The sequence below is a fragment of the Chionomys nivalis genome, chromosome 10 (genome assembly GCF_950005125.1).
Source record: "Chionomys nivalis chromosome 10, mChiNiv1.1, whole genome shotgun sequence".
In the NCBI taxonomy this organism is placed as follows: domain Eukaryota; kingdom Metazoa; phylum Chordata; class Mammalia; order Rodentia; family Cricetidae; genus Chionomys; species Chionomys nivalis.
Genome location: NC_080095.1, coordinates 78,852,154 through 78,867,257, shown reverse-complemented (window position 1 = coordinate 78,867,257; position 15,104 = coordinate 78,852,154). Strand labels below are relative to the sequence as shown.

General features: G+C 38.0%; 1 protein-coding gene across 1 annotated transcript in view; it reads left to right on the top strand.

The window, feature by feature from the left end:
- Meox2 (mesenchyme homeobox 2) overlaps window positions 1–10,657 on the top strand; it is a 50,052-nt gene extending 39,395 nt beyond the window's left edge. Inside the window, exons 2-3 of the mRNA XM_057782919.1 lie at window positions 2,958–3,130; window positions 9,295–10,657. Of these exons, the coding sequence (XP_057638902.1) occupies window positions 2,958–3,130; window positions 9,295–9,519 (398 nt within the window). The 3' untranslated portion in view covers window positions 9,520–10,657. The remainder of the gene's footprint in view (window positions 1–2,957; window positions 3,131–9,294) is intronic.
- The last annotated feature ends 4,447 nt before the right edge of the window (window positions 10,658–15,104 follow it).

Below are 15,104 nucleotides of genomic sequence, written 5' to 3'. Positions count from 1 at the left end.
GATTTTATTGAGCTCTACATTTTTCTCTGCACCCTCCCTTCCCCTTCCCTTCCTTTCAACCCTCTCCCATGGTCCCCATGCTCCCAATTTACTAAGGAGATCTTGTCTTTTTCTGCTTCTCATGTCAATTAGATCCATGAATGTCTCTTTTAGGGTCCTCATTGTTGTCTAGGTTCTCTGGGATTGTGATTTGTAGACTGGTTTTCTTTGCTTTATGTTTTAAAACCACTTGCGAGTGAGTACATATGATAATTTTCTTTTTGGGTCTGGGTAAAAATTAGGAACATTGTGGATTAATAGGAAAACAGTATCATATGTCCCACCATGAAAGTGTGCAGTAGATAAAGGGTTAATGGTGATACCTAACTCAATTGCTATTCCTCTCCAAGAAGCACCTAGCTGCTCTTCATGTTAGCTTCAACTCAATGATTACTTCTGTGCTTGTTGAAAATATAAGTGTGCAAAGCTCACTTCATTTTGTTCAATGGACTTCCCTTCCTTACAATTTTTCATAGGGATTTGTCATTCCATTAACTGTTTTTAGATTGAAATACTGCATTATAGCAAGATTTTTGCTGAAATCCAGCCACTATTTATATAAGCCTGGTGCTGTGCATCTCTTGCCACAATGATTGTCTGTATAAGCCTATTACATGTTTTATATGTATGTGAGGTATTTGTTAAATACTCTGGAATATTTCAAAAACTAGAGGGAGTGATGTCAAAGAAAAATAAATACCAGTTAATAGGTTTCTCTCAATGTGAATTTGTTCATTCATGCTTACTTACGGGAATGTGTGAGCCATTTGTCATTCATACTGAACTAGACGAAGCACGACTCATTCAAGTTGAGCACCTCATGAGAAAAACTTGCTACTCTGCAGTCAGCTTTCAGAGTTGCTTTTCTGAAGGGAAAGAAGAAAACATTGTCTACATGCAAATAACCACAAGCCAAGATCTCGGTGAGAATGACTGCAAGCTGGCAAAAATCTTGATTCATGTGAACCAAGATGGTCCTAGGAAGGACTTGAAGCTGAATATTCCATACTGTGACTTGAGTTTAATGTCTGCCAGAGTAGCCTAGGGAGCAAAAATGCTATCACCTGGAAATTTTATTTACACCATGCCAGAATAGCTCCATGCTACAACAGTGTGAGTGTTGTCAAATATGTAGTTTAAAACCAAGTGTGTGATGAACTCTCAGTTCTACTTTGAGCCAGGTATGTTGGTGTCATGTAAACATAACTACCTGTGAGCTGTCACCTATTAGAAACTCACCTAGGTCCTGTGATATCAGATCCTGCATAATCAGACTGCATTTCATAAAACATTCTTAAACCTGACTAGGAAAGCTGGCTGACCTTCACCAGCCAGGATGAGGATCCTAGCCTATATGGAAAGTAAATGACAACTTGGAAATGTGGTCATAAATGGCAAGAAGTCAGAGAAACTTCCTATAGGACCATTAACATAAAAGGAGTAACCAAGTGGGAAAAATGTAGGTGAGAAACCATTGCTATTGCAGCTGCTGTGAGAAAAACCACATCTGGCCAGCTAAGATTTAGATAAGATTCAATCCAAAATTGGTTGCCTTAAAATTTCCTTGAGAGTGGGTTTTCATTTTGCAGGGACTTCTCTTACTAGCTAGATTCTCTTTAGGTTTATAAAAAGGAAAAGAACCAAAACAAAAAATACCTCATTAACAAGTACCGCTGGACTCAAGGCAACTGTCACTGAAGAGATAATTTCTCAATCATATTGTATTATATTTATGTAATTAAATAGCAATTAAGATATCATGCTTATATTTTTAATTAGTCATTATTATTCCTTCATCACTTTTCTGGACTTATGGGAGACCTCCTTGTACTGGATAGTACAACACAAGTCATGTATTGATGGTAAACATCAAAGAGAAACCAGCAGCGATATTCAGGAGAAGACTTGCACGATCTTTTGTTCATTATGTTGGTATTTCACTGAGGATAAACGTGCCATGAATTTCTTGAGTTGGATTTGCCTGCTTTCCATGTCTACATGGTGACTGAAGATTAACTTTTCTATGATATGCAAATTCTTTGTTTTAGTTTATAGAAAACACTTTCAAGCCTACCTATCAGGGACATTAAATAGCTAAATAAAACATTCTGCATTCTGTTTTTTAATTCCCGAATAGAAACGTAGATTGTTATGTTCCAAATAACTGTTGTGATTTTACATGGTGTTGAAGATTTGATATGGATAGTTGATGTTTGGTATGTACAACAGGTGCTTGTCATGCATGTACAATAAAAAATTAAAACTTCTTGCATAAAAGTCATATGGACAGACTTTTATTCACACATTTCCTATTGAACAAAGTAGCCGGCACTATAAGAAAAAAACTATGGTTATTTGCATTAAGGAACTAAAATGAAAATAAAACGAACAGTCAATTCTGCAATACTCTTCATATGCTTTGTCTAAACTTTAACTGTTTTTAAAGATTTATTCCTTTTTATATTTGTGTGTGTGTATACACAATCATTGCTTCTTTGAGGATTCCACATTCTCTCATACTTAGATCTTATGTACATGTGGAAATATAAATTTTATTTCTACAATTGTTTTCTGATGAGGGTCTGGTTTATTTTATTAGATCCATACCATTTTAGAAATTAAAAATTGTATTTGGTGTTTATAGATGTGTTAAGAACTCTTCTAATTGAGTTATGGGTTAGAAAACAGGAAGAGAGAAGAGAGAGACAGAGACAGACGAGAGAGAGAGAGAGAGAGAGAGAGAGAGAGAGAGAGAGAGAGCGTGCCTATCTTACCCTATGGCTATGGGATCAGTCTTACTGTCTTTGTTCACTTTGTCTAGAAACACACTTGGAGAAGTAGGCTCTCGATAACTGCACTGTATGATTCCACACATTTCCATGACTCTGCTAACAGAATCTTCCTTCACTTTCCCCCAGACTCCCAGGAAGGAAATTACAAGTCAGAAGTGAACAGCAAACCTAGGAAGGAAAGGACAGCTTTTACCAAAGAGCAAATCAGAGAACTCGAGGCAGAATTTGCTCACCATAATTATTTGACCAGACTGAGAAGATACGAGATAGCAGTGAATCTAGATCTCACCGAAAGACAGGTAAAGTGGGCGTCATTGTGGCATGACCTTTAATACTGTTATGACTGAGCAATCTTCTTCTAACATTTTTGTGTTAATCTGGATTAATGGTTTACAAATAGCAATTGGAAGTCTCTACTATTCGGTGATTAAACTTTTGTTCAGCAAAATGACGAAGTTGAGAAAAGAACAAATGATATTTGAATGAAAGGTGCTTTTGCTGAGTTTTTAAGAAGAAATGCCTTGTGATGGCAATATTCCTCTGTTTATTTTAAAAACACAGCTTGTTTTACATAATGTAGATAAATGGTGAAATATTTCCCATGTTTATATTCAAGCATTTCTCATCTGGTGTAATATAAGGTTAGCTGTCTGTACAGGTCAGGATAGGTCATGCTGTGTTACAATAGAACATTAACCTTTAAAACTAAATAACATAAAATAGAATAAAATCTTGAGGGTTTATTTTCTACACGAGTTGTACAGTTGTACAAATCTAGCACTCTGAATAGTCACTCACAGTTCTTGGAACCCTAACATGAGGTGCTATTCATAATCACAGAAGTTGATAAGGAATTGGTAGTTCCCTGACCTCAAGAGGCATTCACCTGGAATTGATTCATATTCCATTTGCTTTTATGCGTTCTGAACTTATCAATGGGTGCATCATAGATGCAAGAACCTTGGGTAATGATTGGCAGCAAGGACACACAAGTCATTGGAAAATACTTGTTCTTTATTAATCAAAACTCTTTAAAATCGTGTTTATTATAGAAATTCAATAGTCCGCTACTCACTCAAAGAATGCTTTGAAAGTATTAATGATTCATGTGTCCAATTAATGAGAACTAAATAATATATTTAAATCATTTGCTTTATAGTCTCCTTTATTGGGTTTTATTTGGATGGAAAATCACTTGTTCTGTTAGCAGTCAGAGAGTATGCCCTGTGTTAACTCATATTTACTCCAGGAGAACTCAGCTTTCAGATGTTTAACAGTCTTGCTACTTAGAAAAACATTCCTGAAAGGCAAATGCAAACATCTTTATGGACAGTGCAATCACAGCAGGAACTATTAGGGCAAGAGGTTTACTTCCTCTCTCACTGTACTTGCTCCCCCAGGGGTCCCACTGGGACCAGAGAAATACCAACAAGTGTGGACCAATGATGTCATACTTTATGATAGCAAAGAACTTTATCTAGTTTCTTAAGTCATATTCTTTTTGCTAATTTTTAGGTTTCAGCTTCTGTGGCTTATTTCTGGTTAGAGAAAATATACAAAGGAACACTTTTATGTGGTTTTATTTATTGGCAGTTTATATTTTACTAAATATTATGACTAGTTCCTGAGTTCTGGAGTAGCACATTTTCTTCCTCTGAATCACACACAGAGTTCCCTCTGTGAATGTGTAGTACTTGGCACTTCAGAAAGCAGAATCTAAAATCTATATCGTCAGATAGTTTATCTATTTTAATGAACAAGGACGTAAAGAAGGGGGTAAATTACACATTAGTGTATGAAGAAAGCATGAACTTCAGGAAAGACCCCATGTTTTAGAAATATGAAGAAAATTGGAAACTAGTGTTAACTTCCCATCTATACAATGGTGTAAGGAGCCCTGAGCTCTCATCAAGAGCAAGGCAAGTGTCTGTGCTTACTCACATAGAGATGGGCCGTCATCTTTCATTACTCCATCAGAGAAAACAAGTTTCACATTTGTTTAAGAACAATTTAACTCTAGAAGAGGTTCTGTAAACTGATGAAAATGTAGAAGCTATTTTAGATAATTATTCTTTCTTCCTAACTGACACATAGATTGAATTATATGTAACAGTTTTATATTTATGTGTGTGTATGTATACCTTATTTGAAATTTTAATTCTTTAAAGGTCATTTTAATTTTAACTCAGCTTTTTGCTTCTGTGTAATGAACCATCCCAAATATTAGTAAACTCACACAACAGCCAACTTTAAGTTTACTTAGAATTTTGTGGGTCTGGGTTTTGGAATGGTTTTTCCTTGTCTTTCCTACATCCTACCCAGAACTAGAGTCTTGGATCCAGTGACTAAGAGATGTCTGAAGATATTTAAGAACAGTTGGTCTTCTCAGAGTTTTGCTTCTAACCAGGCAACTTGGGCTTCTTCAGAATGGGAAAATTGCTCTTAGGAATGCTGAGGAAAAATCTCTGACCTGAAAGGGATCCTAAAGTGTCTGTTTATCACATATTTACTAATGACCCCTGTTCAAAGCAAAGCATCTGGCCAAGTTCAGTGTCAAGTCAAGAGTCATTAAAAGTCTTCCCAAGGTAATCTAGCATTGGTCTTATAAGAAAAACAGAAAATAAAATAAAAAACAAACATCAAATGGACAAAATCACAACAAAACAATGGAGAGATAACTGGGGCATTCTCTGTTCTGCTCTGTGTAGCTCTTCTGGCAGTTGCTGTTGACTGGAATGGTGATAAGTTCACTTGATTTTAAATACTTAGTTAAAGCCAAATATCTAGAGGAACATTGTTAGAAAATGCCATTTTTTTTTTTTTTTTTTTTTTTTGGTTTTTCGAGACAGGGTTTGTCTATGGCTTTGGAGCCTGTCCTGGAACTAGCTCTGTAGACCAGGCTGGTCTCGAACTCAGAGAGATCCACCTGCCTCTGCCTCCCGAGTGCTGGGATTAAAGGCATGTGCCACCATTGCCTGGCTTGAAAATGCCAAATTTTGAATGCAAAAAAATATGAAGGACTATCCAGGACAGGATAATTAGAAGTTTGTTTTCTTATAGTTGAAAAAAATATCTACTTGGGGCACAAATAGAAGGAAATGTGTTTTTTCTTTCTCAGATTTTATCATGGTGGGTTTTCAGCAGACTCTGAAAACACAGGTATATAGAGAGGGCTTGCTATTCACTTGCATGTTAGATAAATCTGTTGGTAACACAGATATTTGTTGAGTTGGTTGCTAGAAAAGAAAATCTGTCAAATTAAGCTGCAGAGTCCATGCTCTAGCTCACAGAATGGGAATAGTGAGTACATTTTAACCATGGCAAAGGCTGCTGAATTTAATCATGGACTGGGAGGAAAAGGTTCGGTGTTGTACCCAATGTGAACTTTATTCTTATATATTTATGTTCATCTAGTGTCTTAAATTGAAAATCTTAGAATTTTATTTTCAGTTCATGTGATGTACTTACTATGCTGAATTCAGAGGAACAAAACATGTGATTTAATAATCATGTTTTCTATCTTGGGGATATAAAGGGAATTTTTTCTAAGATGTTGGAGAGTCACTCCCAGAGAGATAGTTTTGGCTTTTAATTTGGATTTTTTAATGTCATAGCCATAAACTCATAAGATACCTTCAATATTTGTGTTCTTTAAAATGAGATAAAGATCATGATGGGTTCACCCACTGAAACAGTCTACCTGAGCTAATAGGAGCTCACAAATTAAAGCCAGACTGGGAAAGAACAAGCATCGGATCAAACTAGTCCATCTAATTGTGGTTGACAGTTGTATGGCTGGGGCAGACTGAGGGGACACTGGCAGTGGCACCAGGATTTATCCCTAGTGCGTGTATTGGCTTTTTGGGAATGTGTTCTCTCTGGATGATGCCTTGCTCAGCCTACATATAGTAGGGAAGGCCTTGGATCTTCCCCAAAGCAATGTGCCTTACCCTCTCTGAGGAGTGGATGGGGGTAAGGTGGGGGGGGGGGAAAGGTGGAGGGACTGGGAGGAGAGGAGGGAGTGGGAACTTGGATTGGTATGTATAACAGCAAAAAAAAAAAAGATAGTTTGTTTTCTTTCTTTTTTTTTTCTTTCTTTCTTTTTTTTTTTTTTTGATTGGGAGACTTTTGATGGCTGTTTCTATTGTTTCTATTTCCTTAGCAATTACAGGTCTATTTAATTTGCTTCTCTGGTCTTGATTTAATTTTGGTAAGTGATATTTTTCAAAAAAAATTGACCATTTTCTTTAAGTTTTCGAATTTTGTGGAGTGCAGATATTTTGAAGTATGATCTGATAATTCTCTGGATTTCCTCCATGTCTGTTGTTATGTCTGCCTTCTCATTTCTAATTTTGTTAATTTGGATATTCTCTCTCTGACTTTTGGTTAGTTTGGACAAAGATTTGTGAATTTTATTGATGTTCTCATATAACCAACACTTTGTCTCATTGATTTTTTTGTATTGTTTATGTTTTCTTTGTTTCTATTTTGTTGATTTCAGCCCTCAGTTTCCTGCCTGCCTTCTTGTTCTCTTGGGTGACTTTGCCTCTTTTTGTTCTAGAGGTTTCCGATGTTCTGTTAACTCACTAGAATTTGATTTTTTCCAGCTTCTTTATGTAGCATTTAGTGCTATGAATTTTCCTCTTAACTATTTTCATTGTGTCCCATAAGTTTGGGCATATTGTGCAGCCATTTTCATTGAATTTTAGAAAGTTTTAATTTCTTTCTTTGTTTTTTCCTTGACCCATTAGTGACTCTGGTGAGCATTGTTTAATATCCATGTGTTTGTGGGCTTTCTGAAATTACTGTGGCTGTTGAAGTCTAACTTTAAGCTGTGGTGATCTAATAAGATACATGGAGTTATTCCATTTTTTTTGTATCTGTTGAGGTTTGCTTTGTTACCTAGTATTTGGTCAGTTTTAGAGAAGATTCCATGAGGTGCTGAGAAGAAGGTATATTCTTTTATGTTTGGATGGAATGTTCTATAGACGTCTGTTAAGTCCATTTGTGTCATAACATCTGTTAGTTCCCTTGTTTCTCTGTTAAATTTCTGTCTGGCAGACCTGTCCAGTGGTGAGAGTGGGATGTTGAAGTCTCCCACTAATAGTGTATGTGTCTTAATGTGTGATTTAAACTTTAGTAACGCTTCTTTTACAAATGTGGGTGCCCTTGTATTGGGGGCATAGATGCTCCCCTTAGTACCGTATATTACTATAAACTGAGAATGTGATAACAGTTCAAAATGTTTTTGATACAAAAGAGTAAGGTATTTTTCCATCATACATGAAAGTGTATTTTTGTCAGAGGTGTAGGAGTTTGGTGAAGGCATAGTGCTTAGCATGAGTTATAACATGTGGAATGGCGGTCATGGGAATTGGATAGACTATTTAACAAAGTGACACTGAACAGATTGTAGAGGGTCTACAAAATACAAAAAAGATAACCGTAAAGTAATTTAATGCAAACCAGGAATAAAAAAATACCTAACATAAGAAGCAAGAGGATCATAAACACGATAGTTTACTTTAGCTGAGATTTTATTTAAAAAGGCAAAATAAAAGCATAAGAAGTAGTCCATTATTAGGGAAATTGGACGAGTAAATCCAATGCTTGGTACGTATGTTTATCAATATGAAATCATGACTGGACCAATAAGGACACTAGTCTCGGGAAATGTTCTCTGTCCTGGTATGAGAATGAACATCATATTCTCTTTAGCCCTTTGATGAAGTTGCTGGGGCTCATCAAGGGGAGTCACGCATAAGTGCTAGGAATTTTCACTATGGCAGCATTTTTAGCCATTGTTAGATGATATTAGCAAAGTAAATGCTAATAAGCTCAAGAAGGCCGGCAAAGAAGATCCACTTTCCGTAGAACACTAAGACAGCAAGTGTCCAACAATTACGCCAACAGACAGTCCCCAGCTTAGCAACGGTGAGCTTGAGAGCTTTCTTCATTCAAGTTTTATTGGGGCAGCATTCCTTAAAAATTAAGAAGCATGTGGACATTTGCTGGTGTGAATTATGACTTTTTTTTCCCCATGGACGTGAGTGGGTTTGCTGAGATATTCAGAAGTTCCCATTCAGAAGTTTGGTAATATTTGTAGTGAATAGGGCCCATCCAGAGGCCAATTTAACACCAGATAAACCAGCATATACTCCGTGGTCAAGAAACCAAAGAAGAGCTTCAGAGACTAGATAAATGTATGACAAACATATATTTATAGATGTAAATTAGTCCAATGTTTCTGAACAAACTTCTCCATCTATTCCTACCTATTTGTCATATGTTGGGATTTATAAAATATTTTTAAGGGCTCTCTAAGAATTTTCAATTACCATACACACGCTAGCTGGCTCAGCACATGGTTTCCATAATCACAGCACCATGGCATCTGCGTGCAGGTCCTTGAGGAACTAGGTTTCTGTGCCTTCTTTGTCTTATTTATTCCTTTTCCTTCCAGGTGAAGGTGTGGTTTCAGAACAGGAGAATGAAGTGGAAGCGGGTCAAAGGAGGACAGCAAGGAGCCGCAGCCCGAGAGAAGGAACTGGTGAATGTGAAGAAGGGAACCCTTCTCCCGTCAGAGCTGTCAGGGATTGGTGCGGCTACCCTCCAGCAGACAGGGGACTCGCTAGCAAATGACGACAGCCGCGACAGTGACCACAGCTCAGAGCACGCACACTTATGATATATACAGAGACCAGCTCCATTCTCAGGAAAGCACCATTGTGATGGCAAGCCTTACCCGAACATCGTTTACATGGCAGAGGACTGTGGCAGTGTTGCTTTGATAGAATCAAATGCAAACATCTCAAGTCTTGTTTCCCATGATCCATAGAAGGTTTACACTAAGTGCCTCTTATGGAAGATGCTTCCACAGTGAAATTGGAGAAGGGGAACTGTTCAAATACATTTGTTCCTATGTATGACAGAGAGGGAGACAAGTAATTGCTTTGGCTTTCTCTGGAAATTAAATGTTACCGAGAACCAACTTGGTAAGAAGTTTTATCCAAGACGTCTCCAGGGTGAAGGTGTTAAAAATTAAATATGCTTTGAACATTCCAGTTGTCCCAGGTCATGTGTGTGACACTGGGCAGGTATTTGCTTTTGCTTGCACTGAAAGTTAAACTGCTATCAAGTTAACCCATGAAACAGTTTATCCTGAAGAGCCACAGTGCCTGAAATCACCAAGTGGATTGAAAATGTATTCAAACTCTGTATATATTACCCCTAAATCATTTTCCTGTCTTCACTAATTTTAGCAAATGCATTCATATTAGCTGATGAAAATAGGCTCTCCCATTGACAATCCAAGCCAGCTTCATGTATTTTTACACATTCTTATGAGTCACAGGCAATCAGTATGCGCTTCCTTGTGTTCAAGTAGAGAAAACGCAGTAGTCTGTCTAATAGGACATGTTCTTGTAGCACAGACAAAACAAATCTCCTGTTGCATTTACTATCAACTGCTGCTGACACGTTATAGAACTTAAATAGCCCCTCAATCCTTCCTCTTATAGCTTTAAAAGCCTTAGGCTCATAGGCAAAACAGTTACCTTGTGGAAAGAGTCTTGTGTGGCAAATGTCTAATTTTGTATCTTTAACTTGTGTTTATGGATGTGATTCAGTTAACAGGGAAAGTATTCATTCCTCATTGTTTATGACATTAAACCAAGTGCCAAACAAATCTAATTCTCCAAGAGAATGGATGAGAGATTCTGAATGTCTGAAAATTAGACTCAGCAAAACACATTATTTTTCATATGCTCTATATTCATGCAGAACAAGTCTTTGTATTTTGTAAAAAAATGTTGAATAAATGATCCTTCAAATAACTGTTGTCTCCATACTGTGACTTCATTGATTTGAATAGATGTATTTATTTATCTGTAACCAGGATGAGTCTGGGACTCCTCAAGTAGTTCAGCCTGGCCTTGATATCACAGCAATCTCCAGACTCACTCAGCCTCCCACGTGCAGGAGTCGCAGGTTGGAACGACCATGACTAGCTAATTTTAGTAGATTTTAAAAATATATACTTAAAAATTTTCCTAATTTTTGGCTTCTCTGTAAATTTAAATTGATATGAGTAATGAATCTTTTATGTTGCATAATTTCTGAATTTTTTTTGGTTTTTTTTTGTTTTTTGTTTTTCGAGACAGGGTTTCTCTGTGGTTTTGGAGCCTGTCCTGGCACTAGCTCTTGTAGACCAGGCTGGTCTCGAACTCACAGAGATCCGCCTGCCTCTGCCTCCCGAGTGCTGGGATTAAAGGCGTGCGCCACCATCGCCCGGCCTGAATTTTTTTTTTTATCATGGCACAAAAACAATCTTTGGGTGACCAAAGAGTTTCTAAGACCATGGTTATACTAAACACAGTTTGGTAAATGAAATGGTAATATATCTCAGCAGCTGTGTCTGAATTTCCATAGTAGTAGTAGCTCAACAGTCATACATTCCAACACCAGTAGTAGTCCCAAACTTCTATTTTATACTTACTTAATTTTTCAGTATTCACTGTCAAACCCAAGACTCATCCATGTCCATGTGTTCCCAACTACTGATCTACCTGACCAGACAGAAAACAGATGTTTTACATTTTTAATATCTAGTCTTTGGTGTGAAATATGGGCTAAACAAGCTAAAGAGAATCCTGGGTTCGAAGAGATATTGCTAATGTAAGAAGTAAAAGGTGGCCCATTGCACATTGTGTCAAAGTCCTATTTATAAATTTATCACATTGCTTTTGGTTTTCTGTTTGGTTGTTTCACCAAGTAGTTAGGGACTTACCAATGCACCCCCCCAATTATTTTGAAACAGTGAAAATTCCCACTGTCATTATGTGATTAGTTTTATTTCCTTTATAATAATTAGGCTAATAAAAACTTATCCAGTTTAATTTGCAATGTGATATCAATAGTATTCAGGAAATAAGGTGAACAACTGAGTTATTTGTATCATTTTTCTTCTTCTGTACAATCATCTTTATCTCATTAAATAGTAATATTTCTGAATTAATATTGAAGAAGAGGTCATTCCCATTGGCATAGAACAGATATTTTCTTGTCAATCATGTGAATACTATAAAGTGTATTTGTATTGATAACATACTTAAGTGGGTTGATGTGAAACAAAAGCAAGTGCTTTTATCAGAGTTATAGCCTATTGTGACCAATAAATTCAAGGAAAATGATTCTCAAGACATTCAAGAGGGAAATGAGGCCAAGTGTAGGATGGACGATACTTTTACGTGGACTCTAAAATAAAACATTGTTTCCAGAGAAACAAACAGGTGTGTAGGGTCTTGTGACTGACCCAAAGTACAGCTTGTTGACATGGATTCAAATGCCCTATTGGAGACACCGTCACAGTCAATACCCCAACAAGTGCATGAGCAGAGTTGCAGTAATTGCAGGGAGGCTTTTGGTTTTCGTTCTGAAGTACTGAGTTAAGTGCTGTCTGTAAGATAAACATGTTCCTCAATACCCAACTACATCACCATTCCTCAGAGTGATAGTAGCTAGAACTATCACTAGACCTACCTTCCAAGTGAGACAGAAACTTTATAGGCTTTATTCTTTTCCTAGAATTTAAATATTTTAAAACAATTAAAATACTGTTAACTGTCATCTAGGATATTACATAAGTGCTCTTAATCAAGAGAGAAGGTATTGTGTGTGTGGGGGGGTGGGTCTTCAGGATACGACATCTTATTACACAGTGCCTGTGTTTTCATGTAATTCCTTCCCAGATGCCATGGCAACACCATTCTCTGAAAATGGTATGAAAGCATCATGGATAAGTTAGCATGATTTCCCAGTAGGACTCAGAGGAATGAAAAAATGAAGACTACATATTTTCTTTGCAAATCATCAGCATGACTCAAATTATTTTTAACTTCCGATAGTTAGTCAGAGCTTTTTGTGGAGTTCATCCCAAATGTTACTATGAACCATGGGTTGCTAAGTCATTTTTATTGACTCTATTTTTGTCCAAAGATAGCTGGTATAACTGAATAATTTCTTTTGTCATTTTAAACTCAATATTTCTTTAGCTCTTACAAGATGCAATTAAATATACTAAACGAAAAAATAGAAATGACATCTGAAAAAAATCATCACAATATCAAATAATGAGGGCCTTTTTAAAATTATTTTATTACTTTATAAATAATACCAATCAAAACTTCCACTTCCTCCCCTCCTCCCACTTCCGTCCCACTCCCCCCCCATCCCCCTGCAACATTCCCCCTCCAGTCCTGAAAGAGGTTATGGTACCCTGCCCTATGAGAAGTCCAAGGCCCTCCCCCCCACATCCAGACTTAGGAAGGTATGCATCCAAATAGAATAGGATCCCAAAAAACCAGTACATGCAGTAGAGACAAATTCTAGTGTCATTATCATTGGCTTCTCAATCTGCCCCATTGTCAGCCACATTCAGAGGGTCCAGTTTGATCCCATGCTCATTCAGTACCAGTCCAGCTGAATTTGATGAGCTCCCATTAGCTCAGGCACACTGTCTCAGTGGGTGGACCAACCCCTGACTTCCTTGCTCATATTCTTCCTCCTTCCCCTCTTCAATTGGACCTTCCTTGGGAGCTCAGTCCAGTGCTCCAATGTGGGTCTCTGTCTCTATCTCCATTCATGGCCAGACAATGGTTCTATGGTGATATTCAACATAGTCATTGGTCTATTTTGAGGTTGGCAAGAGCCTTGGCTCTAGAGGGGTTCTCAGGAGTCCACAGGGATGACCCCAGCTAGGACCCTGGGAAGTGAATGAGAGGGTGCCTGAACTGGCCTTATCCCTTAGTCAAACTGATGACTATCTTGAATAATGAGGGCCTTTAACATATTATTTAATATGTAAATTTTGGTTTTTCTTTGTGTTTGCGATTTTCTATTATCATGCATTTTTATTGTTGTAAACATGTCCCTTTCTTCCCTTTCCTTCTTTCTTTTATTATTTGCTTATTTCTTTATTTTTCATCCCAACCAGTTTCTGCTGCCTCCTCTCCTCCCAGTCCCTGCCCCCACCTCCCCTCTGTCCACCCCATGCATGCATTACTTCTCTGAAAAGGGCAGGCTTCCCACGGATACTGACAAAACTTGGCATATCAAAGTGTAAAAAGACTAAGCACCTTGCCTTGTATTAAGCCTGGGCAAGGTGGCCCAGTGTGTGGAGTGGGGTCCCAAATGTCAGCAAAGAAGTCAGTGACTGCCCCTGCTCCCCCTGCCAGGACTTTCACAAGAAGACCGAACTGTAGAACCATCACATATGTGCATCGGACTTAGGTCAGACCCATGCAGGCTTCCTGGTTGTGGCTTTAGTCTCTGCGAGCCTATATGGGCCCAAGTTAGTTGATTCTGTGGTTTTCCTGTGGTATCCTTGACCCCTCTGACTCCTACAATCCTGACTCCCTCTCTTTAGCAGGATTTCCTGCTGAATGTTTAGCTGTGGTTTATAGCATCTATTTCTGCCAGTTGCTTAATGAAACCTCTCTAATGACACCTGGGCGGGGCCCCAATCTATGAGAGTAGCAGAATATTGTTCGGTATCATTGCGTTGACAGTATTTTTTCCTCCAATCATGTTTGGGTCTATCCTAGGTGTCTGGCGATCCAGCCTCTCGGTCCTGGCCTTCAGGCAGTGTTAAGGATGGATTCATTCTCTTGCTGGTTCTCAGGCGGAACCAGTTATCGGTTGGGCATTCCCACAATCTCTGTGCTCCCCCGCCCCTTATCCAAGCATATCTTATAGGCAGGACAGACTGTTGGTCAAAGTTTATGTGGATGGGTTGGTGTCCTCATCCCTCTACTGGAAGGTTTTCATGGTCACAGACCAGTTCAGGCTACATATTTTCAGTAACTGGGAGTCTTAGCTCCATCATCCTTGTAGATTCCTGGGGAGTTTCTACAAGAGAAGACAGCTTGTTCATTATTTCCTGGACACCCAGACCCGAATAATCATACAGAAACTATATTAATTAAGACACTGCTTGGCCTATTCACTCAGACTTCTTATTAACTAACTCTTACATCTTAAATTAACCCATTTCTAATAATTTGTATATTGGCACAAGGCTGTGGCTTACTGGTAAGGTCTCCTTTGGCAGCTATGTGGTGTTTCTCTGACTCAGCCTACTCTCTCTATATATCCCTTCCAGCCTAGCTATGTTCTGCCCTGATATAGACCAAAGAACTTCTTTATTAACCAATTTTATTAAAACATATTCATAGCATACAGAGGGACATTCCACATCAAGATTCCCTTGGAGCA